Source organism: Microcaecilia unicolor, chromosome 3 (assembly GCF_901765095.1).
Source record: "Microcaecilia unicolor chromosome 3, aMicUni1.1, whole genome shotgun sequence".
Classification (NCBI taxonomy): Eukaryota; Metazoa; Chordata; class Amphibia; order Gymnophiona; family Siphonopidae; genus Microcaecilia; species Microcaecilia unicolor.
In genome coordinates this window covers 7,838,367-7,866,073 of record NC_044033.1, presented here as the reverse complement: position 1 = coordinate 7,866,073, position 27,707 = coordinate 7,838,367, and the positions used below count along the sequence as shown (strand labels likewise).

Below are 27,707 nucleotides of genomic sequence, written 5' to 3'. Positions count from 1 at the left end.
ACCAATGGGAAGTGGCAAAGAAGTATCCAAAAGGGCAAGCTTAACGAGAAAAGGTAAAAAGGGAAAAGACAGCTGGGCCACCCTGCAGTTCCGCCCGAAGGCACAAGTAGACAACCTGCCACACGAGAAGCACGACTTCCATAAATACTGGCCAACAAACAGCTGTAGAAGAGGAAGCTGTTCAAGGTTCAAGCATAAAACCGATGTGCAACGTCAAAGAAGATGCCCTAACCTAACAAAATACGAAAGCCCCTAAGCCCCTAAGAGAGAGGCTGCATTGGCTTCCAGTCAAAGAACGTACTGTGTTCAAAGTGTGCACTCAGGTTCATAAGGTTATTCATGGAAATGCTCCGGCCTACATGTCAGACCTTATTGATCTCCCACCCAGAAACGCTAACAGATCAGCACGCACATTCCTGGGACTTCACTTCCCAAGTTGCAAAGGTCTAAAATACAAACTAGTACATGCATCTAGCTTTTCCTACATTGGCACACAGATGTGGAATGCATTACCACTTGATCTGAAGACTATACACAATCTAATCAACTTTCGAAAATCATTAAGACTTACCTTTTCAACAAGACTTACCATAAGTCTTGGAGTGGAGGAGTGGCCTAATGGTTAGGGTGGTGGACTTTGGTCCTGGGGAACTGAGGAACTGAGTTCGATTCCCACTTCAGGCACAGGCAGCTCTTTGTGACTCAGGGCAAGTCACTTAACCCTCCATTGCCCCATGTAAGCCACATTGAGCCTGCCATGAGTGGGAAAGCGCAGGGTACAAAAGTAACAAAAATAAAATAGATACTATTGGAGATTCTACATGGAATGTTGCTATTCCACTAGCAACATTCCATGTACAAGGCTGCGCAGGCTTCTGTTTCTGCAGGACGTCAGACTCACAGAAGCAGAAGCCTGCGCAGCCACATTGGTGATCTGCAAGGGCCGACTTCTACATGGAATGTTGCTAGTGGAATAGCAACATTCCATGTAGAATCTCCAATAGTAGCAACAGTGGAGGAGTGGCCTAGTGGTTAGGGTGGTGGATTTTGGTCCTGGGGAACTGAGGAACTGAGTTCGATTCCCACTTCAGGCACAGGTAGCTCCTTGTGACTCTGGGCAAGTCACTTAACCCTCCACTGCCCCATGTAAGCCGCATTGAGCCTGCCATGAGTGGGAAAGCGCAGGGTACAAATGTAACAAAAATAAAATAGATACTATTGGAGACTTTACATGGAATGTTGCTACTATTGGAGATTCTACATGGAATGCTGCTATTCCACTAGCAACATTCCATGTAGAAGGCTGCGCGCAGGCTTCTGTCTCTGCGAGTCTGATGTCCTGCACGTATGTGCAGGACGTGAGATTCACAGAAGCAGAAGCCTGTGCGGCCACATTGGTGATCTGCAAGGGCCGACTTCTAGTGGAATAGCAACATTCCATGTAGAATCTCAAATAGTAGCAACAGTGGAGGAGTGGCCTAGTGGTTAGTGTGGTGGACTTTGGTCCTGGGGAACTGAGTTGGATTCCCACTTCAGGCACAGGCAGCTCCTTCTGACTCTGGGCAAGTCACTTAACCCTCCATTGCCCCAGGTACAAATAAATACCTGTATACAATATGTAAGCCGCATTGAGCCTGCCATGAGTGGGAAAGCGTGGGGTACAAATGTAACAAAATAATAATCAATAATAGGATTTCTAACACACCGCTAGTTACTTGCTATTCTGACTGTTTTCTTGTTTACTGAATTATCTACTATGTTACACTTGTTCTATATGTAATTAATTGTGTATCTACTCTTGAATGACGCTTGACGTGATGTAATATTGTAAGCCACATTGCGCCTGCAAATAGGTGGGAAAATGTGGGATACAAATGCAACAAACAAACAAATAAATAACCTGAGAGCCAAAGCACAGGATGTAAGCAGTGCAAGAAGCAGAAGGCATGAAGCCAGAAGGTGATTTGGGCATAGAAGAGCACCGTACTAAAAACCCAATGCCTGCAATTCAATGTAGTGACCTCGCTTAAACAGGCAGCTGAAGTACACATCAAAATTTGAGAGAGCACTAGTGCCCCTCAAAGGTCCTAAGAGATGGAGTTACAGCACATTCTAAGCTCAATGGAGAGAAGGCAGCACCATACCTTGGCACCACTGTTTGGTGATGCTTTTTCTGATTTCTCAGGTGGTCCATGGGTTACATCAGGACCTCTTACTGAGGTAACCCTGGACCACCTGAGAAATCAGAAAAACCATCACCAAACAGTGAAGGAGAGAAACACACTAAGCTTTACAGACAAAGTAAGAGTCCTGAGGCAGAGATGGAGGAGTGACCTAGTGGTTAGGGTGGCGGACTTTGGTCCTGAGGAACTGAGTTCAATTCCCACTTCAGGCACAGGCAGCTCCTTGTGACTCTGGGCAAGTCACTTAACCCTCCATTGCCCCATGTAAGCTGCACTGAGCCTGCCATGAGTGGGAAAGCGCGGGGTACAAATGTAACAAAAATAAAAAAAATTAAATAAATAAATAAAAAAAGATGCCCCACTCGCAAGAGGTCGAAAGGCAGCAGAGTCTGGCAAGAGGGATACCAGAAAATGCCACAAAGAAGAAAATGCAAACTGGCTTCTAAGGAGCGAGGGCAGTGCCAATGGAGTCTGAGCTTCAGCCATGGTCAAACTTAAGAAGCAGTACTCCATACACAGAGATTAAATGGACCTGCACAGGACATACAGAGATGGAATGGTGTTCCCGCCCCGATCCAGAATATATGAATCAGCCATAGAAAGTCAGACCTATAGAAGAATACCAGAAAAAGAAGCTGGTTCCTGAGGCCAGAGAAGGCACTACTTTACACAGACAGACAAGGATAAGTGTGCCACCTTTACAGATGAAACTGAGCCCTCAGTCAGGGACGGGACTGTGTCCACACCCAGAGATGAAAGTGATGGCACTGTGGTCCATACTCTGAGAAGAATGGTTGTCTACCTCAATAGATGGAGGAGTCTTTGCAACCAGAGATGGGAAACTGCTAAAAAATCCAAGGATGGATCTGTGCTGAACAGGTAGAGATGAGACTGTGCATGACTTCCAGAGATGAAGCAAATTCTACATTCAAAGATGGAGAAATGCCACATCTACAGAGACAGGTCTGAGTGTAAATGGTCCTGGTACCCAACCTTGAGCAACGAAGATGAATCTTCAGCTCGCATACAACATTGTAATTTATCCATGACCTCATAGAAAATCTTCAGAAGCTCCTGAATAGTGGGGTGGGGGGGGGGAGGAAAGGGACCCAGCATCACCAGGTGTCATCCAGCTCCACCCACAATTGTAGAACTAAAGCAGCTAAACCCCCTGCTCAGCTGACACCCAATGAGAACTGGGGCAGCAGCCGTCTGAAAAGCACCACAGAGGCATGCACCATCAACCGTTGGTTGCAAACAGAGAAAATACAGAGCATTACAGGCTGCACCATGCCCTTAAAGGGCTAATCACAAGAACAACTTTTCTCTGTCTGTACCTGCTCCTAAATGGCCAGAACCCACTAGTCTAGACTGGTCTGGTATGACAAGGAAACACACCTCCCTCCACAGCAGTACAGGGCATACACACAACCTCATACCTACATACACAGCAACACAGGGCATATACACATCTCCCCCACAAATCCATACCTACATACATCACAGCACAGGGTGTACACACTCCCTTCTTCACAAACTTTATATATAGAACATAGAAAACCCCTATAGCCTATCCAGTGTGACCCTCCATGCCAACTACTATTCTTTCTAATCTTGTCCCAAGCTTTCTTGACTTGAGATACAGTGTCTCCACCACCACTTCCACTGGGAGGCATTTCCATGAATTCACCACGCTTTCCGTGAAGAAGTATTTATTTAGGTTAATCCCGAGTCTGTCCTCTTTCACCTTCATCCGTGCACTGACCTCATAGGAAGATAAGAGTAGCTGTACTGGGTCAGACCAATGGTCCATCTAGCCCAGTATCCTGCTTCCAGCAGTGGCCAATGCAGGTCATAAGTACCTGGCAGAAACCCAAATAGTAGAAGCATTCAACGGTACCAATCCCAGAGCAAGCAGTGGCTTCCCCCATGTCTGTCTCAATAACAGACTACGGATTTTTCCTCCTGGAACTTGTCAACCTTTTTTAAACTCAGACATGTTAACCGCCGTTACCACATCCTCCAGCAACGAGTTCCAGAGATTCACTATTAGATGAGTGAAAAAAATATTTCCTCCTATTTGTTGTAAAAGTATTTCTACATAATTTCATTGAGTGCCCCCTAATCTTTGTACTTTTGAAAGAGTAAAAAAATCGATTCACTTTCATATCCCCCCTCAACTTTCCCCTTTCCCTCATTTCATACCTGCTCACATCCTTTAATCACACAGCAGCACAGGTGTCCACATGGCTTCGGATTTACCATTGAAGTGATGTTTTCTTTATCCTGTAGATTTGTAAAATAGAGTTTTCCGCGTTCTGCCTTTTTCCTACAATGAAGGAGGACAGTGGGAAATTGAAATAAAAGAGAAGCAGGTCATTAGGGTGGAGTTGATGAATTTAGAACTTGGTCTGGACATTAACAACCTAGATGAATTTAAAGTGGTTCTGCAAGACAAATATGGGAGGATCTGAAGAGACCCTGGACCCTCCATTTTATACAAGACCTAAGGGGTCCTTTTACTAAGGTGCGCTGAAAAATGGCCTGTGCTGGTGTAGACACGTGTATTGGATGCGTGCAGGTCCATTTTTCAGCGCACTTGCAAAAAAGGTCTTTTGGGGGGGGGGGGGGGGTGGGGGGGGGAGGACGAAAATGGACGTGCTGCAAAATAAAAATTGGCATGCGTCCATTTTGGGCCTGGGACCTTACTGCCACCCATTGAGCTAGTGGTAAAGTCTCACGTGTTAACTGGGCGGTAATGGTCTACGTGCATACAATGCCAATTACTGCCTGGTTAGCGCCACGCGCCGGAAACAGTGGATGCGCATAAAAAATGAAATTACTGCCTGGGCCATGTGGTAGCTGGGTGTTAATTCAAAACTGACACGTGTAGGACACACCTACACAGCTTAGTAACAGGGCCCCTAACGCTTTGCTTCGATAGCTGTGCATGAGTGGCTGCTGAGACTCTGTGAACAGTTATATGTCCTGACCTACCCAGTTTATAGTGTTATCGCTATTTGAAAGGTGACAGCATCGTATACAAGAGCTGGTTCTCCGTGCTTTTAACCGGAGTATATTGTTTGACCCCCCCCCCCCCCCCGATGTAAGCGCTTCCATGCGCCAAAACACGGTCTGTGTCGGGTCATTTTTTTAGTTATATCAATAAAGACTGTTGGATTCAAGTCTCCAGTGGTGAATCATCTTTGTTCAGCCTCTACTTTTATCTGCTGTGTGGCGATGTAGAACAGAAGAAAAGAAAGGTCGGCTGAGGGTACTCAGGGAACACGCTTTAAGTAGTCCATGGCTACTGTTACACAGACCAACTCAAAAGCAGATAAAGATCTCCAGGGTCCTGATTACTGTGGCTGTCTGGGTTGTGCTGCATCCGGGTAAGTGGAGATGGTGATTCAGCCATGAAGCTGTTGGGTGTGCTGTGAAGGTGGAGGAGTGGCCTAGTGGTTAGGGTGGTGGACTTTGGTCCTGAGGAACTGAGTTCGATTCCCATTTCAGGCACAGGCAGCTCCTTGTGACTCTGGGCAAGTCACTTAACCCTCCATTGCCCCATGTAAGCCGCATTGTGCCTGCCATGAGTGGGAAAGCGCAGGGCACAAATGTAACAAAAATAAAATAGATACTACTGGAGATTCTACATGGAATGTTGCTACTATTGGAGATTCTACATGGAATGTTGCTACTATTGAGATTCTATATGAAATGTTAATGTTGCAATTCCACTAGCAACATTCCATGTAGAATCTCAAATAGTAGCAACAGTGGAGGAGTGGCCTAGTGGTTAGGGTGGTGGACTTTGGTCCTGGGGAACTGGGTTCGATTCCCACTTCAGGCACAGGCAGTTCCTTGTGACTCTGGGCAAGTCACTTAACCCTCCATTGCCCCAGGTACAAATAAGTACCTGTATATAACATGTAAGCCGCATTGAGCCTGCCATGAGTGGGAAAGCGCGGGGTACAAATGTAACAAAAAAATAAAAAAAATATCATGGGATCTAAGGATATTTAAAAACAAAACAAAGAAAGGGGAACATACAGGCAAATAAAGTGGCCATTTTCAGTTTCTCATTTATTTCTATTTGGGATGGCACCCTCTTCTGATAAACAGGTTGAAGAGGTTTACAGTTCATAAAATACTCAAAGGGGTTCTACATTTAGCAGCTGACACTAATATATAAGTACATAAGTAATGCCACACTGGGAAAAGACCATGGGTCTATCAAGCCCAGCATCCTGTCCACGACAGTGGCCAATCCAGGCCAAGGGCACCTGGCGAGCTTCCCAAACGTACAAACATTCTATACGTGTTATTCCCAGAATTGTGGATTTTTCCCAACTCCATTTAGTAGCGGTTTATGGACTTGTCCTTTAGGAAACCGTCCAACCCCTTTTTAAACTCTGCCAAGCTAACCGCCAAGCTAATGGTGTGAGTCTTTTATTCCTGAATTTTTCACGCCACTATATGGACAGTGTTGAGGCAGAGCAAAGACATTTCACACAGATATAGACAGAGCAGCGATATCAGACCACGGTTTAATTTAGGCCAGACAACAAAAGTTGCTGTAAAAGGGCTCAGCAAGAGGGACAGGAGTTGACCTACTGCAGCGACATATATAGCATCAAAAGCAAGAATACACATAATCAGTACCCCCACCTACACATATAAACTCCTAATTTCCCAGCTAATTGATGTAACTCAGTCCATTTTATAATGAAACAAGAATTTTACATGGTATGTGATACTTTCTATGTATACCCGAGTTTGATTTGTCCTTGCCATTCTCAGGGCACAGACCATAGAAGTCTGCCCAGTACTGTTCTTGTACTAAGTTCTGAAACTAACATCGAAGCCCCTTAAAATTTACACTCCAGCCCATCCCTATCTATTCAGTCACGATCGGGGAACAGGTTTTATTTCCAAATTACCGGTGTTGCCACCCAAACACCGCTAAAATTCCGTGGATGCATTCCTTCTAAACAGGATTCCTTTGTGTTTATCCCGCGCATGTTTGAATTCCATTACCGTCTTCACCTCCACACCTCCCGTGGGAGGGCATTCCATGTATTCACCACCCTTTCTTTCCGTGAAAAAATACTTCCTGACATTACTCCTTTCTTCCGTTTTCGTCATAATTTTTTATTCCAAAAATGTACAAAATCACTTCCGATTCTTCATATACAAAAGAAGTCAGCCCATAAGAAGACAAACTCAACTGAACTTGACCTGTTGTTTTCACAGTTAAGTTGACTTTTGGCACTCATAGGTTAAGCTAACTTTTGGCACTTATCTTTTCAGATATGCAAGACACGGACACCACCACCTACATGAGGCATGTTTTGCAAATGTTGCTTCAGGGTGTGGTCCGGCAAAATTATAAAATTAAAAAAAAAAAAAAAAAAAAATCGGTGCCAAGATAAAACTCCATTAAAAACGTTTAATTCCCCTTTCTTTCGCTATGTTCCTACCTTGATTTGTTTCAACTGCACGTATTAATGTGTAATTTCATCCTGGTTACTCAATATGACGCTCTACATGCCTTTCATTCAAACCCCATGACCTCATACAACCAATGAATAAAGCAATAAGATGCATGCTCCAATGAAAATCAATTACATCGCTGCTGCCCAATCCAATTCTAAATCCAAGCCCCCAGGAGCCACTGTGCCCAATGAAAATATCCAGCACTGTTCTTTACAGTTTAGCAGACTGTCCGTCCACATTACCACCCTCCTATCCCAGTTGTGAAAGTAAAAATGTTGTTTATTTGACCCAGTGCCTTTGCAACTTAATATATGTGGGTAAGTCCATGAGATCTCTTAAGCAGATCTTAAATGAACATAAATCATGCATCAATACAGCAACTTTGTCAGCTCCAACTGTAAGCCACTGGACTGATATGAATGGAGTGATATTATATTGGCGCATTCTGGATAAGATTGAATTGGGATGGGAGGGTGGTAATGTGGACAGTCTGCTAAACTATAAAGAACAGTGTTGGGTTATTCTCATTGGGCACAGTGGCTCCTGGGGGCAGGAATTTAGAATTGGAATGGGCAGCAGCGATGTAATTGTTTTTCATTGGAACATGCAATGGAATTCAAGGAAATCAAGGTAGGAACATAGCATAAGAAAGGGGAAAAAAAAGTTAATGGAGTTTTATCTAGGCACTGATTTTTTTTTTCTTTTATTTTACAGTTTTGCTGGACCACACCCTGAAGCAACATTTGCGAAACATGTTCCATGTAAGTGGTGGCGTCCGTGTCTTGCATATCTGAAAAGATAAGTGCCAAAAGTTAGCTTAACCTATGAGTGCCAAAAGTCAACTTAACTGTGAAAACAACAGGTCAAGTTCAGTTGAGTTTGTCTTCTTATGGGAAGGCTTATTTTGTATATGAAAAATTGAAAGTGATTTTCTACATTTTTTGGAGTAAAAAAATTATGAAGAAAAAAGAAGCAATTCTTGTGTGTGATAAAACTGGATCCAGTTACATCAATTAGCTGGGAAATTAGCAGTTAAGCGTCTCTGCGAACATTTTAGCTTTTTGACTATTTATTCGATTGACCACATACACATATAGCACCAAGAGCAAGCAGACTCTACACGCTCACGTATAACTATCAATTATTGGCATCTATGATATGTGACAGTCATGTGAACGTTTACACACCAATTTACAGAATTACTTCCATAGTGGCACTTAACAGACACATTTACTTAAAAACAAGAAAGAAAGTTGCTGGGTTTAATTTAATTATTGATCTGTTCATTTTTTTTTTTTTTTTTTTAAGAATGCAACTTGGAAAAAGACACCAGAATGGACCCTAAGAGGGATGGAGCAGGAATGACTCAGTGAACATGTGTTTAACAGAGGCCGACAGCAGCTCAGTGAGTTCTCGACAGCAGAAGAGGCAGCTGTTCAGTGTCTCTTGGAAGTGAAGGCTGCACCTCCACAGAGTACAGTACGCTCGACAGTGGTAGCCGATCACTTCTCCTCTTCTAAAGCTTGCAACCTGCGCACTTCTTTTTAAAGCCAAACTGATCAGGAGTTTTGAGAGCCCCTGAGCTGGTGAGGAACACATTTTCACATATGATATACCATCTATTACTACTACTACTACTACTACTATTTAGCATTTCTAAAGCGCTACAAGGCGTACGCAGCGCTGCACAAACATAGAAGAAAGACAGTCCCTGCTCAAAGAGCTTACAATCTAATAGACAAAAAATAAAGTAAGCAAATCAAATCAATTAATGTGAACGGGAAGGAAGAGAGGAGGGTAGGTGGAGGCGAGTGGTTACGAGTCAAAAGCAATGTTAAAGAGGTGGGCTTTCAGTCTAGATTTAAAGGTGGCCAAGGATGGGGCAAGACGTAGGGGCTCAGGAAGTTTATTCCAGGCGTAGGGTGCAGCAAGACAGAAGGCGCGAAGTCTGGAGTTGGCAGTGGTGGAGAAGGGAACAGATAAGAAGGATTTATCCATGGAGCGGAGTGCACGGGAAGGGGTGTAGGGAAGGACGAGTGTGGAGAGATACTGGGGAGCAGCAGAGTGAGTACATTTATAGGTTAGTAGAAGAAGTTTGAACAGGATGCGAAAATGGATAGGGAGCCAGTGAAGGGTCTTGAGGAGAGGGGTAGTATGAGTAAAGCGACCCTGGCGGAAGATGAGACGGGCAGCAGAGTTTTGAACCGACTGGAGCGGGGAGAGGTGACTAAGTGGGAGGCCAGCAAGAAGCAGATTGCAGTAGTCTAAACGAGAGGTGACAAGGGTGTGGATGAGGGTTTTGGTAGAGTGCTCGGAAAGAAAGGGGCGGATTTTACGGATGTTGTAAAGAAAGAAACGACAGGTCTTGGCAATCTGCTGGATATGAGCAGAGAAGGAGAGAGAAGAGTCAAAGATGACCCCAAGGTTTCGAGCTGAGGAGACAGGGAGAATGAGACAGCCATCAACAGAAATAGAAAACGGGGGGAGAGGGGAGGTGGGTTTGGGGGGGAAAATGAGAAGCTCGGTTTTGGTCATATTTAATTTCAGGTGGCGTTGAGACATCCAGACAGCAATGTCAGACAAGCACGCTGAAACTTTGGTTTGGATGCAAGGTGAGATCAGGGGTAGAAAGGTAGATTTGGGAGTCATCAGCATAGAGATGGTAGGAAAAGTGGGTGAGGGTAAAACTATAGCCTTAACTAAAGGGTGGGGGCCGTAACAGGGTAATTTAACCCATTATCTAATGAAAACTTACATGACAGGCTATGTCAATATAATAAGGGAATAAATGATAGAATTTGATGGAACATGATTCATAACAGGAAGCAGAATATTCTGGAAAGATGCATATTCATTAGGTAGGAAGGGTAATTATAATTAAGATAATGAAGAAAGGAAGCAAAAAGTATTTAAGAGGAAACAGAATTGAGGATGGTGAGCCTCAGTGTGTCCACTAGCGGATGGACATATTGACAGCTCCCAGGGAAAACTCTGTTTTTATTTGCTACATATTAACTGTATTGGGAGTTAATTTGTTACTATTTCAATAATTACTGATTGGCTTCTTTGACTATTTGAATAAATGTTTATTATGTCTAATACTTATTTAGTAGCCAGAGTTTTTCTTGCCTGGAATTCTGCCTGGGGGAGTAGATTTACTCGAGGGTCGTTCCCCCCCCCCCCCCCCCCCTCTCCAGGAGTCCTCCAGAAGGTTACTTCTGTCTCAGAGGCAAGACAGAAAGTGGACAGAAGATGATGTTGAGAAGAGTAGAACATATGGCATGAGGAAACTGTAAAGAAAGAAAAGGCTACCAGTATAATATGTCTCGTGGGCAACCGTGAGTAGTTTGAACTGTACCCGGTAAGAAAAGGGACACCAGTGTTCTTTTTTTAAAAGATAGGGTGACCCTGTCCAAGTTTTTTTCCCCGATAAATGAGCGTCACTGAACTGTTCTGAATCAGTGCAACCCAGAAGAGTCCAAGCAGTCTGGCATTACTGGGAAATGTCACAGAATCGCTGAGTATTCCCCAGGATGGAATCGGAGTTTCCTCTCACCTCTCGGCATCCAGGAACATCAGCTTTGCCACATTATAACAGGGCCGAGCCTCCAGGACTGTGCAGTTCGGATACGCCTCTCTACAAAACAGAAAAACACAAGCAGGTCTATAAATACAAAGCACAGAATGTGAAAATGTGAGTGCGTGTACATATTTATAACACATCCAGAGCATGAAAAAAAGAGGGACCTCCTCCGATTTTACATTATAGGGGTGAGAAGGGAGCTAAGACCAGGAGACGACAATGGCATAGAAACTTCTTTATATTAATGTATAGGAGCAAGATGAAGGCAGAGCTCAGAAAGTTAGAGGACACACCTTTGTCCCCATAAGAGAAAGGCGCAGCCCATTCTTTAGGACTTGCTTGTCCATAACAGAAAAAAAAAAGACTCCTGGCAAAAACCAGCCTATTTCTATAACAGACACATATAACAAATTAACAATACAGCAAGTCACTTACATCAAACTACAAAACATAATAAAATCATAAATAACCACAAAGCAAGTAAAATACAGAAAAACTTCATGAAATAACCTGGTTATAGTGAGCCTTTCAAAAAGCAAGATAACCATGACCTGATCTCCTTGGGAGCTTTATTACATAGACCAGGGGCATAACTGGAAAATGCCCTTTTCCAAGTATCAAAATACTTCACATCAGAGGTATTTAAGGATTGTAGGAGGAAATCTTGGGAAGATCTCAATGCTTGTGTAGGCACACTCCCTCTTCCTCCAATGCACTTTGATCCAGTTCCTTTGGGCTTCAAGCTAAACCAGAATCAAAACCCTTTGTTTACAATTTGTCAGGGATTTTTCCACTACTTTATATTCCACCTCTTATCTAACTTATATCATGCACACAGTCATCAGCTTGGGGTCAATCACTAGTGTTCTCCCTCCAGTACCCTACAATCACTGGCCATAGATCTTGCTATTAGGAGTCACCATTGTGCAATGACTAGGACTCTCTCTCCGTGGAAGTTGTGAGTGCTGTCCCTGACCAAATCTGGAAAGAGAAGACCCATCTGAGAATTGAACTCGGGTCCTGTCAACTGAATTGGCTCCAACTTGATGTTTTCTTTCTTTCTTATTAAAATCTTTATTGTTTGACATATAGCTTACACCTTTTTAAGCATTAACTTTCTACATCACAATCTCATGAACAAGCCCCCTTCTAATACAAATCCTTTCCCTAAATCCCATACCCAAAGACGCTAAGGATGGCCCATCCCAATGCTGAAGATTTACCATCTTAATGATGGAGATTTAAGGCCAAAAGAGTGAGATTTTCTTCACAGGCCAGTCATGTCTAAAACTAGTTCTGGCAGATCATGTACATTCCAAAAAATGACAACATATTCCAATCAATAAATAGAAAATAATTTTGTTCTACCTTTGTCGTCTGGTCATTTAATTTTCCTCATCATGTAGGTCCCAGTCTCTGATTTCTGCTTTCCTCTATCTTCTCTTAAATCTCTTGCCAGGGCCTCTTTGGAATTTCTTCTCTCTCCATGCCCACTATCCATCTTGCCTCTGTGTCACTATCACTCCATTTAGTAGTTCCTGTGTCCCTACTCCTACCCTCCCACCATGTTAAGTACTCCTCTTCTCTGTGTCTGTATTCTTCCCCTATCCAGTATCACCCTTCTGTGTTCCCATCCCCCCCTCATGTGTCATCATGGCCAACCTAAGGGCATGGAGTTTCTACTATACAATAACAATGCGGACAATGGGGAAACTAGCAGCAACTCCAACCGAATGGAACAAAATACAGTACACATCAAAGGAAGAAGACGACCACTCCAACAATTGGAACGGCCCAATCACCACCTAAATACCAACGCAGAGGCCAAACAACCAACCAGCGACATGAAACCAAACATGAACACCACTCAACAAAACAACAGCAAAACAGGCAGACCACACAGACAGCTATAAACTGTTAAAAAAACAACAACATTAAACACGACACGTGGAGAAAAGCCATAAGAACATACACAAACAGAAGAAAGAAAAAGCAGAACACTACAGTACATATACGAACCTCAACCAGACCAATATGAAAAAAATATTTGAACTCATGAACAAACTACTGAAAAAAACAGAACATAATGGCAACAACTGAAACACCACCAACTGCAGACGAGCTTGCACAATACTTCAAGAACAAAATAACAAACACAAGATCAAACCTTGCAAAACCACAAATAAACATCATAGACTACCTACAGGACTGCAAAACACACAACCATACTGCAGCAGACAGAATATGGACCACGTTCAAACCATCCCAACTAGACATAGTAAAGACACTATTGACAAAATACGCACATGCATACTGCCTACTTGACAGATGCCCCAACTACATGATGAAAAACCCACCAGACCGGTTCATCAAGTATCTCACCAAACACGTCACATACATGTTTGAAAGAGGTCAATTTCCAACAGACAAAGGTGACATACTAACACCTATCCCCCAAAACACTACCAGCAAGATCAGCTATATCACAAATGATAGACTAGTAGCCTCAATACCACTACTACCCAAAACGATGGAAGATCTAGTAACACAGCAACTAACGGAATACTTGACAAAATTCTCAATTCTTCATAAATCCCAATCAGGTTTCAGACCACAACACAGCAATGAGACGATCATAACCACCCTGATAATGAAATTCAGAAGCATAACATGCCAAGGACAAAGCGTAAATACTACTGCAATGTGTTCGACCTAGTAGACCACACCACACTAATGACACTGCTCAACATAGGAATCAACGGTGTAGTGGCAACATGGTTCAAGGGCTTCCCAAAAAACAGATCCTACATTGTAAAGATGTCCAACCAAACATTAGCCTCATGGATCTCTGAGTGTGGGGTACCACAGGGATCACCAATATTACCAATACTGTTCAATGTAATGATGGCGCCACTCAGGAAAAAAATGGAATTAATGGGTTTCAACCCATTTATATATGCAGACAACGTCATCATCTTCATACCTTTCCAAAACAATATCACAAACATACAGGACAAAAAAAAAAAAGGACTGGACCTCATGGAAGAATGGGTAACAACTTTTAAACTCAAACTGAACAGAGACAAATCCAAATTCCTAGTACTATCCAGCCCCACAACCCCACATCCTACGAAAAATTCACAATCAACCAACAAACATACCACATCAAAACGCAACTTAAAATACTAAGAATCATTCTCGACAAACATCTAACACTGGACAATCAAATATCAGCAGTAAAATGCTTCAGAACACTATGGAAACTGAGAAGAATAAGAGATTATTTTCCCTAGACAATCTTTCCGGATACTAGTCCAATCAACGATATTATCACCACTAGACTACTGCAATGCAGCATATGTAAGGTGCAAGGAAAACACACTAAAATCATAGCAAACAGTCAAAAAACACAGCAAGGCTCAAGAAATCTTGATACGAAAGAGCAACTCCACTTGAAACACTACACTGGCTACCAGTAAAGGCAAGAATATTTTTCAAAGCGAGCACCCTAATCTTCAAGATACTATTTGGAACGGCACCCAAATATATGCTTAACATGATTGAACTATCCTCAAGAAATGCCAGCCCAGTAAACAGAAACTACCTACTCCTACATTTACCCAACTGCAGAAACACCAAACTACATACACAGCAGAATTTAGCAATCAGGGTTCCAAATGGTGGATCTCGATACTAAGAACCATAAGCATCACAAATCTCCCCCAATTCAGAAAAAGAAATAAAAACCTACCCCTTCAAAAAATTCTACAGCTAATCACAAAGATATCGTCGCCTTCCTTTCAAATCAACCCTTCAAAAACTATATGAACAAACATCACAAAACTCTACAACTGAACACAAAAGCTACCACTACCTTCTCCTCTTCAAATCTCTCTCTTCAAAAACTCTATGAGTAACCACACAAACTATGATGCCCTCACCACATTGGACAACACTATTGTAAGTCCACCAAAATGTAAACTGTAAGCCACTTTGAACTGAAATTTGCTTTTGGATAATAATGGGATACAAGAATGCATACATGCATAAATAAACTGTCTACTCTCCACCTTTGGGGTGGTTGAAACTGGCTTTTAAAGTTATATTAAGTCACCTCCCAGAATCAATTTCCCTTGTACAAAGCCCAATAACTCCTGTTCCAACTTTCTATAAAACTTTACCTGTCCATCTAAACATTAACTTTTTCTCTTGCTTCACTCCCTCCCCCCCCTACCATCCTCTCCATCCATCACTCCTCCATATCCTTCTTGATCCCCTCACTAGGTACTTAAGATCCTTCTAACAAAGGAATCACCACCCCCTGCAGACTCGTAGAGCTACAAATAATCGGGTCAAACTTATTTTGCTGCAATAATGTTTCCTTCCACATCCTCAAATAAGTCACCTGAAGGTCTATCCAGTTCAACTACCCTTCTTCTACTATTAGGACTCTTTAAGCCATTCATGTTCCACTATCCCACTTCCCCCATCTCCCTTTTCTTGACTTTAGTGTAAAACAGTGTAGGGCGGAGGAGAGAGTTTAACACAGAAATACTTTGCTCAGTTCCCTTCAATTATTTTATTTCATTTAAAATATGTATAGCCTGCCTGTCACAGGCTTCCTAGTGGGTAATTAAAACATTCACAGTAGTAATACCACTACTATGTGTAAAATAAAAACAGCTTAGGATTCCCCGGGCTAATCCCAGGTTCTCTCTTTCGGCCTTCAGCACCTCTGCATGTATCCCCAAATAGTCTGCATTATGATATTCATATGGCTAATTACGAAAGACAGAGGAGGATCTTATCCCTTCCTGAAGTTCAATACATGTGGCCATTTACTTGCAGGGGCTCCCAGGTATAAGATAATCTTCTGAAGCAGAAGACCCTTAAACTAGATCCAAAATCATAGGCCAACAGAGGAAACATCTCAACAGCCCCTCAGGAGAAAGAAAGAGGGGATGGCAGAAGGAAAGCAGATGATTAGGACGGAGGACAGTGGGGACAGGATGGAAGCAGAGGGGGAATAAAAAACTGCAAAAACTTGTGTCTTCAAGGGAGGGCACAGACACTGCAACATCTCACAGAAGTACACAGCCATGCTTAACCCCCCCCCCCTAAAAAAAAATAGAACCCAGAAGAACAAACTATTCCTACGGAGTGCGAGGAACTACTGTTTAATGAGGCCCCATTTGGAGACATTTGCACTCACTCAAAATGCTTCTTGATCTTCTCTGCTTCTGCATATTTAGAAATTCCATTTATAAATAAAGTGCGTTTCACCTGTAAGAGACAAGGATCAGAAAGAATGCATTCATTGACTGGGTCTCAGAGAGCAAAAACAACATTTCAAGTATGTAGGGAGTTCTCACTGAAAAGAGTGAATTAAAGCATTGTTGCTAAGGAAGGATCTTGATCTGATGTTTACTGTGGGCGGGTGGGATAGTTAATGTGAGAATGTTTTGACATTATTGCGTGTCGATGTTCATTTTCATTGAGAATGTGCAATTCCACTCCTTTATGTGTATTAAGGTTTATTTGCATTATGTGCTTTATGATTTTTAAATCATTTTGTTGCGATCTGTTTTGGTGGTTCCTGAAAATGGTCTACTGTTTCCCAGATATGGGGTGCAAATGATTTCAGTAGTAATGTTTGGGTTGGTTACAGAGGAGTGGGATTTATGGAATCTTTACCTGGAGGGTAACATGCCTTGGAGGGGGCGGGGGGGGAGAGAGCGGTCAGACTGAAGCCCTTTACCTCTGTATCTGTACAACCCTCTCCACTCTCATCTCTCCCTACACTCTTCCCCGGGAACTCTGTTCATCGGGTAAATCTCTCTTATCTGTATCCTTCTCCTCCACTGTTAACTCCAGACTCTGTCCCTTTTACCTTGCTGCACCATCTGTCTGAAATAGACTTCGTGAATCAGTACGTCAACCTCCATCTCTGGCCGTCTTCAAATCTAGGCTAAAAGCCCACCTTTTTGAAGCTGCTTTTAACTCCTATTCACTTCTTCAGTACACGTCTGTTTTATCATTCCCACCTTAAGTAATTCCCTTATTTGTCCTGACTAGATTGTTAGCTCAGTTGAGCAGGGACTGTCTCTTACATGTTTAGAGTACAGCACTGCACACGTCTAGTAACACTATAGAAATGATAAGTAGTAGTAGTAAAGTCAGTTTCTCTGCACATAACGTAAGAGGTCTAGAAGGGACGAGGTCCTTATCTGCTCCTCCAGCCCCAGACAGTAACACACAATGAAAGTAGTTTACATATTCCATTCAGGCACTTATTTTCTATCTGGGGCAATGGAGGGTTAAGTGACTTGCCCAGAGTCGCAATGAGCTACAGTAGGAACTGAACCTGGTTCCTCAGGTTCTCAGCCCACAGAACTGACCATTGGTTCACTCCTGCAAACGTACATGTGGCTGGAAGGAAGGACATAATCTCTAGCTCCCTCTCCCTGTAATGACAGGGCTACTGTCTAAGTCCTTTTGGGTTTTGGGCAGGGGCGTAGACTGGGGGGGGGGGGGGAGGCGAGGGGGGCACTGCACCCCCAAAACAAAACGACTGACATGACATTACGAAGGCGGGGGGGGGGGGGGGGGGGGGGGGGGTGCTCCGCAGGCGCTGCAGTCAGCCGTCGTCTCCTGCCACCACCCTGATTTAAAGAAAAAGCTATGAAGCGGCATGGCAGGCAGCACCTCGCGTCTGCCCTGCTTGTAAACGAAGTAAATCTTCACTCTCCTCGTCGCTGTCAGGCCTTCACTCACTCGGTCCCACCCTCCTCTGAGGTAACTTCCTATTTCTGCGAGGGTGGGACCCAGTGAGTGAAGGCCCGAAGAAGACAAGGACAGAGGAGATTTACTTCGTGAAGGTATTTTTTGACTCTTGTGAGGGTTTTCCCTCTGATTTTTCTTCTCTGCCTATGGACTCTTAGGTTTCATTGCGGTACTCCACACTAAGCACTGCTCTAGATTGATCAGCTCCCCTTTGTCCTTTCTTAACAGCCTTTCTCCCAACCCTGGTATCACCCTGGGTCATCACCTACTGCACAAAGCTGAACACACCTGGTGCAGGTTTCCCTCTACTGTAGCTTTTATAGCATTTCAGAACATTTCCCATTCTTACTCACTTCGTTTATGCCAGGCAAAAAGATCACCTTCTTTTGTAGGATCAGACTTCCTCTCAACTCTTTCACTTACTTAATTAGCTTGCAAATTCCCCGGCTCCTGCACCTCCATCTTCATTGACTGCTGATGATTTTGCCTCTGGTTTCCATGATAAGATTGTCCTACTTCGGCAATTTTCCCCATCACTTGCAGCTGTCACTTTACTCTCCCCTCTGTTTTTTCCTTGCTTAGGATGTCCTGTTTCTATTGATTCCCTCACCTCATTGCAGTCTCCTACCCCTGCTCTTCTTCAGAAGACAGTTTCTTCTTTTCGCTCGTCCTCCCCATTCACTGATTTATTCCAGCATTTCTTCTTAAGAGGCTTCTCAGTGCTCTTCTCTCTTTTCTGCTCTCTATGGTCTCTCTTAGTCTCTCTTCCGGTGTTTTCCCTTCTTCTTGGAAGCAGGCTTAAGGATTCTAAACTCAATTGCTCTATTGTGCAGAACTATCGGCCAATATCTAACCTTAAGGTTGTTGTGTTTTTTTCAGCTTTCCGATTATCTCACATTAACACTCTTCGCCCCAATCAATCTGTGATATTATTGCATTTAAGGTTCAGTTTCTCTAGTATTGTTGCATGCCGAGTCAGACTACTAAGGTAGAAAAAAGTGTTTTATTCAGAATGTATTAATTGGAATATGTCAGCTTTTGGAAATGTGCATCTGTGATATTTTGCATTTGTTTAAATTTCTCTAGTATTGCTGCATGCAGAGTCTGACTTCTTGAGGTAACTTTCCAGTTCAGTATTTTGCCTTCATATTTTCTGATTTCTAGTTCCTTGTGTCATGTGTTTTTCATATGTGATCAAGGTGCAGTATCCTGCTAGCGTGTAGTATTTGTAGCCCTTTTTGTTTTGTTTTTTTCCACGATGTAGTGTATTGGTGTTTCAGAGCCTGGTGTAATTACAGTTCTGCCTTTTCACGCATAAGGTTGTAGCTCGTCCTGTCCTTGGAATTAGTGCTGTTATGGTTTAGTAAGGATATGAGTGTGTTTTTGCACAAGTTTGTGTATAGTGTTTTGCAGTGGAGAGATTGTGTTTTGGCCTTACTGAGGTGGCACCAAAACATCAGAAAGGGTGTAGAGCCTAAATCATGACACACTACCTCTTGAAGGATCTACATATAGAGCCTTTGCATTTCTAAGGTCTACACTGGTATGGGAAAGGGGGTGGGGAAATACTACTGGAGAGGAAGAGGGAGTGCTGGGTAAGGAGGAAAGAAGGAGAAAGAGCTGGCTTGATATCTCATACATATTCATTATGGTTATTCCCAAAAAAAAAAGCCAGCTTTTTTCCCCTTCCCTCCTCCATATTAGCATATTCATTTGCACATATACATATGCAAATGAATATGCTAATATGCTCCGCCCCATCCTCCCCCCCCCCCCCCCCCCAACAAATGAAACAGTCAAACTACGCCCATGGTTTTGGGCAATATATTAGAGAGGAAATCTAAAGCATTTGAAGTCCCTTTTCGCTTTGTTACTGCAAACGAAGTACCACTGACAGACTACTGCATCCTGAACATCTGTAACCCAGCAAAACTCCCAAAGCTCTGCTCTCCAGCTTGCAGCCACTCAGAGTTTCATATGAAACATTGTCTGCTCACTTGACTGGGCACTCAGCAGGTAATGTTTCACAGGCAGTTCACTGCAGCCCTGCCCTGCAAAACCCACTGACAAATCCTTGAGAAGCGACTGCTTGATATAATATCTGAGATTTGGACTAGAGCGATGCCCTCCATCCACAGGCCCTGTGCTGAAGAAGCAACATGGGCTAAAGCGACCAGACAGCCCCTACTTCTGCCACTTGGATTTGCATCCTGCATTACCAAATCGTCTTCTTTGTATCTCATCTTTGAGGTGTGCCGTCGCATACTGTATACTGTGAGCAGCAGGTACAGGAAGGCAAAGGAGGTGTGCAACCATAGAAGGTTATTCCTGTCAAGAAAGGCACATGTCAGACGGCAGATAAAATACACACTGCGGGGATTCAGCACTGGATCCGAGAGAAGCGTGCCCTGTAACATGCTGGGTTCACAGTGGCTCAGAGGGAAGAGCACCCACAACAACATGCTGAGACGTTGCCCCCCCCCAACCCCCATGCCATGCTCTGAAATCGGGTTCAAACTTGTTCTCATGTATTAGTGAGGAGCACTTACCCAGAATTCAAGTTGGCAATGGTTGTTCTCCCAAAGCTTAAAGGATTATTTTCTAGAGAGAAAACAGAGATGCATGTCACTGATTGCAGAAGAGCAAGACAGCAATACCACCAAGTAATCAAAACAAAGAATAAAAGTGTTTGGAACTAGACCTCCGGGGGACCTGTGCCCACGGAGATGAAGAGTGGGTTTCAGAAAGGCTCATTTTAAGTCTGTTACCCAGGACCTCGGCTTTCTGACTCCTGGTGTCTAAGTGTATCTTAGGGCATGTATCCTCCCACATAATGCACTAAGGAGTAGGAGCTTCCTTGCTTATGTGAACACTATTTGTGAAGGGGTGTTCAGAGAAACAGATATGCAGTCAAGAAATTTAGGCACAGACTAGGAGAGTAGGTGTTAGAAATGATCTTTATTCTCACCAATTGGAACTTCAATCAATCTGGCACGCTCATCAGTCAGAATCTCAGATGGACCGACCGTAGTTCTGCACTCTGGGTAGAGTTGGGGAAAATTCCAAACTCCGCCCAGATCTGCAGATCTTAAATACTCTCTTCCGCCCGTTTAACTCAATGGGCACACAATTTTTTCATACGTGAATCATACTTTCTGACAGTTTGCTCAATCGCAGATCGGATGCCCACTCCTCCCTCCTTTCACCTATTTCTTCATAACTGTAACTTCCTGAGATACAGAGAAAGACGCCATCTTCCCAAAATCAGACTCCATTTTATGAACCTAACTTCTTACTATTTTTGCCATTTATTCCTCCATCTTGCCCCTTACACCGTACTTGAATGTCACACCAGATCCTAATACAGCGAAGGGCGACGAAAATGATAGTGGGGATGGGACGACTTTCCTATGAAGAGAGGCTGAGAAGGCTAGGGCTTTTCAGCTTGGAGAAGAGACGGCTGAGGGGAGATATGATAGAAGTGTATAAAATAATGAGTGGAATGGATCGGGTGGATGTGAAGCGACTGTTCACGCTATCCAAAAATACTAGGACTAGAGGGCATGAGTTGAAGCTACAGTGTGGTAAATTTAAAACGAATCGGAGAAAATGTTTCTTCACCCAACGTGTAATTAGACTCTGGAATTCGTTGCCGGAGAACGTGGTACGGGCGGTTAGCTTGACGGAGTTTAAAAAGGGGTTAGATAGATTCCTAAAGGACAAGTCCATAGACCGCTATTAAATGGACTTGGAAAAATTCCGCATTTTTAGGTATAACTTGTCTGGAATGTTTTTACGTTTGGGGAGCGTGCCAGGTGCCCTTGACCTGGATTGGCCACTGTCGGTGACAGGATGCTGGGCTAGATGGACCTTTGGTCTTTCCCAGTATGGCACTACTTATGTACTTATGTACTTATGTACTAAGGCTTGCCAACCGGTCCTGCTTCCGCAGGCACTCAGCTACAAGGCCATCATCAGATTTTCAGGCCTAGTCAGTGCTTTTCAGCAGTCTAGGCTATAGAGCTCGGCCCACCACTATTCCAGTGGAGGGGTCTCAAGTTGTAACACATATTAACAGAACCCATGACACTTCTTTATCCATACCTGCATACTTGTTTATATTAGTTTTTCCAATATGGATCCTCCCCCGTTTTTTTTTTTTTTTTTGATTCTGTGGATTCTTTTAGTATCCTTTACCTTTTGAAACAGAAGGGGGTTTTCTGTCTGTGATGAGAACCCCCTCCGATGTTAGAAGAGCATTACGGCTCTCAAAGTGAAGCCTTGTATATTTATAGGCTGGAGGTTGGGGAATTCTGAGGCTTTTCCCTTGTTGTACTTTCAAAATTAGAACAGATACATTCCACAGAATCTCTACTGGGTCAGATTTAAGTTTTTTTTTTTTTCTGGGCCACAGCTAATGTGAGAGTTTTTTTTCTTTTTTAGAAAACAGAAGGGCCACACGGAGTAGAGTCTCACTTATCCGACACACCTAGGTGATGACACAGCATCATTCACTGAGAAGAATGCGAATTTCTCTCTTTCCTGGGGACACACTTAAGTTAAAAGGCAGCAGTCCTAGATTCTTGGGGCACATTAAGCTTGTTAACTCTTGTTACTTCTTCCTTGTTGAAACGCGCATTCAATATCGATGTCGCTCTTTTATCCCTCACCCACTTTTTCTGTATTACCAACCACCTGTCGATCCCGTTTACATCGGATAAATCGAGACTCTACGGTACTATCATTCTGGAAATCTTGTCTACTCTCAATGCCTAGCAGGGCCGTTTCTGACAGGTCACCTAGATGCAAAGTATGTAACTACTTAATTTTTTAAAATAAAACTACGTGTTTACTTTCCCTCTGAAAACTGTCTACAAGGATCAGGCCCAGTGGCAGATCCCTTATTCGGATCTTCATTCACCTGGAGGCTAGGGATGGTGCATAGTGCTCATAGTTGCAAGGACAGGAAAGAGTTGTGGTCATTACTCAAAGATGACAGCTAATGACTGTATTTGGGGCGTATGGGTAGAGCCTCAGAGGTGGTGCATGGTGCTTGGCCCTGGACAATCACGGCAATTACCAGGCAAGGTCTTTGCACATTCTCTTCTGACCCCATCTTTAACTATGCCCTAGAATGCTTTCTTTCAATCTGTCCAAACACAAGTGATATGGAACCCTAAGCATACAATTAGCCAGGTTTATTAAGGAACATTTTCAGATACCCAATTTAACTGCATAAATCAATATTTACCCAGGAAATAACTACGCTCAATGTGTCATCGTTGCATTAATTTAGAAAGTTAAAAGCCTCACCAAGCCTTAGGTCATGTGGATATGGCTGATGACAGTGTAGCATGAGAGACAGTGTGGGAACATGCACCATGCTGCTGAGTCAGAGCGACTGGAAAAGCAGAAACACAGGTTGGGCTGTAGTCAAGGGAACTCACTATTCTAAATGCTTCCCTGTGTAGCCCAGGGAAATTTCCACTCAGGTTTCATATCTCAGCCTGCTGTACTTTCATCCCTGTTCCACTGAGTCAGCACTTCTCACATCAGTGAACTCACATGAATTAAAATAAAGCAAAGAGCTAGAAGGGTGGATGTGGCAGTCCTATCTTCTACTCCATGTTTGCCCCATAAGCTGGCTTTCTGATCTCTACTAATATTTTAAATACCATTTTCCTTCTCCCAAATATAAACCTAGTCTTCTATTCTTCCCTAGTTGTCACAAGCCTGTTTTCTGTGTCTCTTTCTCCTAGCCCCCCTCCCAACCCCCTATACAACTCCCCACCAGGCTTCCTACACCGCTCTATCCTTCAGCCACAACAATCCAGCCCCAACCCTTCCCCCAATAACACAGCCTCCGACAACTCCCTACCTCTCCCCAATAACCCAGCCTGCTGCACCTCCTTCCCCCAGCAACCCAGTCTCCCCAAAATCCAGTGTCCTACCCCTCCCCCACAATCCAACACTCTCTACCCCCTAACAATCCATCTCCCTACTCTCACCCCCTACAATCCTACTTCTCCCCACGCCTCTTGTTCCCCCCCGCCCACACTCAAACACTTCTCTAACCCCTAACAATCCATCTCCCTACTCTCACCCCCTACAATCCTACTTCTCTCCATGCCTCTTGCACCCCCCCCCCCCCCCCGCCCACACCTACCTGGCCTTCTATGACTGCCTACTCCTCAACCACACAATATGGCTGCCATCATACTTCCCCTACCCTTCACACACAGCCCAGCTTCCTTCAGCTATTTTCCCTTCCCTCCCAGATGAATCTCCTCTATTTCTTACCCCTGATCCCACATCCCCTTCCCTGCTTCTGCACAGACAACACATCTCAAGAGATCATGGGGCCAACCATATATATTTTGCTTGGTTGGGAGTATTTTGGCTTAGGGCGGGACCAATGTAGTAAAAAAAAAAAAAAAAAAGCTGACTGCTGCAGGATGAATATTGGGGAAGGGGGAGTTAAAGTTAGTAAAAAAATTTAATAAAAAGAGAAAATGTGTATGAAGAACTATGGAGAAAAAGAAGAACATAGTAACATAGAAGATGACGGCAGAAAAAGACCTGCACGGTCCATCCAGTCTACCCAACAAGATAAACTCATATGTGCTGCTTTTTGTGTATACCTTACCTTGATTTGTACCTGTCCTTTTCAGGGCACAGACAGTATAAGTCTGCCCAGCACTATCCCCGCCTCCCAACCACCAGCCCCGCCTCCCACCACCGGTTCTGGCACAGACCGTATAAGTCTGCCCCGCACTATCCCCGCCTCCCACCACCGGTTCTGGCACAGACCGTATAAGTCTGCCCCGCACTATCCCCGCCTCCCACCACCAGCTCTGGCACAGACCGTATAAGTCTGCCCAGCACTATCCCCACCTCCCAACCACCAGCCCCGCCTCCCACCACCGGTTCTGGAACAGACCGTATAAGTCTGCACAGCACTATCCCCGCCTCCCACCACCAGCTCTGACACAGACCGTATAAGTCTGCCCCGCACTATCCCTGCCTCCCAACCACCAGCCCCGCTTCCTACCACCGGCTCTGGCACAGACCGTATAAGTCTGCCCAGCACTATCCCTGCCTCCCAACCACCAGCCCCGCCTCCCACCACCGGTTCTGGCACACACCGTATAAGTCTGCCCAGCACTATCCCCGCCTCCCAACCACCAGCCCCGCCTCCCACCACCGGTTCTGGCACAGACCGTATAAGTCTGCCCCGCACTATCCCCGCCTCCCACCACCAGCTCTGGCACAGACCGTATAAGTCTGCCCAGCATTATCCCTGCCTCCCAACCACCAGCCCCGCCTCCCACCACCGGTTCTGGCACAGACCGTATAAGTCTGCCCCGCACTATCCCCGCCTCCCACCACCAGCTCTGGCACAGACCGTATAAGTCTGCCCCGCACTATCCCCGCCTCCCACCACCGGTTCTGGCACAGACCGTATAAGTCTGCCCAGCACTATCCCCGCCTCCCAACCACCAGCCCCGCCTCCCACCACCGGTTCTGGCACAGACCGTATAAGTCTGCCCCGCACTATCCCCGCCTCCCACCACCAGCTCTGGCACAGACCGTATAAGTCTGCCCAGCACTATCCCTGCCTCCCACCACCGGTTCTGGCACAGACCGTATAAGTCTGCCCCGCACTATCCCCGCCTCCCACCACCAGCTCTGGCACAGACCGTATAAGTCTGCCCCGCACTATCCCCGCCTCCCACCACCGGTTCTGGCACAGACCGTATAAGTCTGCCCAGCACTATCCCCGCCTCCCACCACCAGCTCTGGCACAGACCGTATAAGTCTGCCCCGCACTATCCCCGCCTCCCACCACCGGTTCTGGCACAGACCGTATAAGTCTGCCCAGCACTATCCCCGCCTCCCAACCACCAGCCCCGCCTCCCACCACCGGTTCTGGCACAGACCGTATAAGTCTGCCCCGCACTATCCCCGCCTCCCACCACCAGCTCTGGCACAGACCGTATAAGTCTGCCCAGCACTATCCCTGCCTCCCACCACCGGTTCTGGCACAGACCGTATAAGTCTGCCCCGCACTATCCCCGCCTCCCACCACCAGCTCTGGCACAGACCGTATAAGTCTGCCCCGCACTATCCCCGCCTCCCACCACCGGTTCTGGCACAGACCGTATAAGTCTGCCCAGCACTATCCCTGCCTCCCAACCACCAGCCCCGCCTCCCACCACCGGTTCTGGCACAGACCGTATAAGTCTACCCCGCACTATCCCCGCCTCCCACCACCAGCTCTGGCACAGACCGTATAAGTCTGCCCCGCACTATCCCCGCCTCCCACCACCGGTTCTGGCACAGACCGTATAAGTCTGCCCAGCACTATCCCCGCCTCCCAACCACCAGCCCCGCCTCCCACCACCGGCTCTGACAGACCGTATAAGTCTGCCCAGCACTATCCCCGCCTCCCAACCACCAGCCCCGCCTCCCACCACCGGTTCTGGCACAGACCGTATAAGTCTGCCCCGCACTATCCCCGCCTCCCACCACCAGCTCTGGCACAGACCGTATAAGTCTGCCCCGCACTATCCCCGCCTCCCACCACCGGTTCTGGCACAGACCGTATAAGTCTGCCCAGCACTATCCCTGCCTCCCAACCACCAGCCCCGCCTCCTACCACCGGCTCTGGCACAGACCGTATAAGTCTGCCCAGCACTATCCCTGCCTCCCAACCACCAGCCCCGCCTCCCACCACCGGTTCTGGCACAGACCGTATAAGTCTGCCCAGCACTATCCCCGCCTCCCAACCACCAGTCCCGGCACAGACCGTATAAGTCTGCCCAGCACTATCCCCACCTCCCAACCACCAGCCCCGCCTCCCACCACCGGTTCTGGCACAGACCGTATAAGTCTGCCCCGCACTATCCCTGCCTCCCAACCACCAGCCCCGCCTCCTACCACCGGCTCTGGCACAGACCGTATAAGTCTGCCCCGCACTATCCCCGCCTCCCACCACCAGCTCTGGCACAGACCGTATAAGTCTGCCCCGCACTATCCCCGCCTCCCACCACCAGCTCTGGCACAGACCGTATAAGTCTGCCCCGCACTATCCCTGCCTCCCAACCACCAGCCCCGCCTCCTACCACCGGCTCTGGCACAGACCGTATAAGTCTGCCCAGCACTATCCCTGCCTCCCAACCACCAGCCCCGCCTCCCACCACCGGTTCTGGCACAGACCGTATAAGTCTGCCCCGCACTATCCCCGCCTCCCACCACCAGCTCTGGCACAGACCGTATAAGTCTGCCCCGCACTATCCCCGCCTCCCACCACCAGCTCTGGCACAGACCGTATAAGTCTGCCCAGCACTATCCCCACCTCCCAACCACCAGCCCCGCCTCCCACCACCGGTTCTGGCACAGACCGTATAAGTCTGCCCCGCACTATCCCCGCCTCCCACCACCGGTTCTGGCACAGACCGTATAAGTCTGCCCCGCACTATCCCTGCCTCCCACCACCAGCTCTGGCACAGACCGTATAAGTCTGCCCAGCACTATCCCCACCTCCCAACCACCAGCCCCGCCTCCCACCACCGGTTCTGGCACAGACCGTATAAGTCTGCACAGCACTATCCCCGCCTCCCACCACCAGCTCTGGCACAGACCGTATAAGTCTGCCCCGC

General features: G+C 45.6%; 1 protein-coding gene across 2 annotated transcripts in view; it reads right to left on the bottom strand.

Moving 5' to 3' along the window:
* Positions 1–27,707, bottom strand: part of TMEM63B (transmembrane protein 63B) — a 216,587-nt gene that overhangs the window by 70,940 nt on the left and 117,940 nt on the right. For both annotated transcript variants that reach the window (XM_030195745.1, XM_030195743.1), the window contains 5 exons: positions 20,595–20,646; positions 20,265–20,373; positions 16,475–16,545; positions 11,236–11,316; positions 4,389–4,512 (listed from right to left, as the gene is read on the bottom strand). In XM_030195745.1, coding sequence (XP_030051605.1) covers positions 4,389–4,512; positions 11,236–11,316; positions 16,475–16,545; positions 20,265–20,373; positions 20,595–20,646 — 437 coding nt within the window. The remainder of the gene's footprint in view (positions 1–4,388; positions 4,513–11,235; positions 11,317–16,474; positions 16,546–20,264; positions 20,374–20,594; positions 20,647–27,707) is intronic.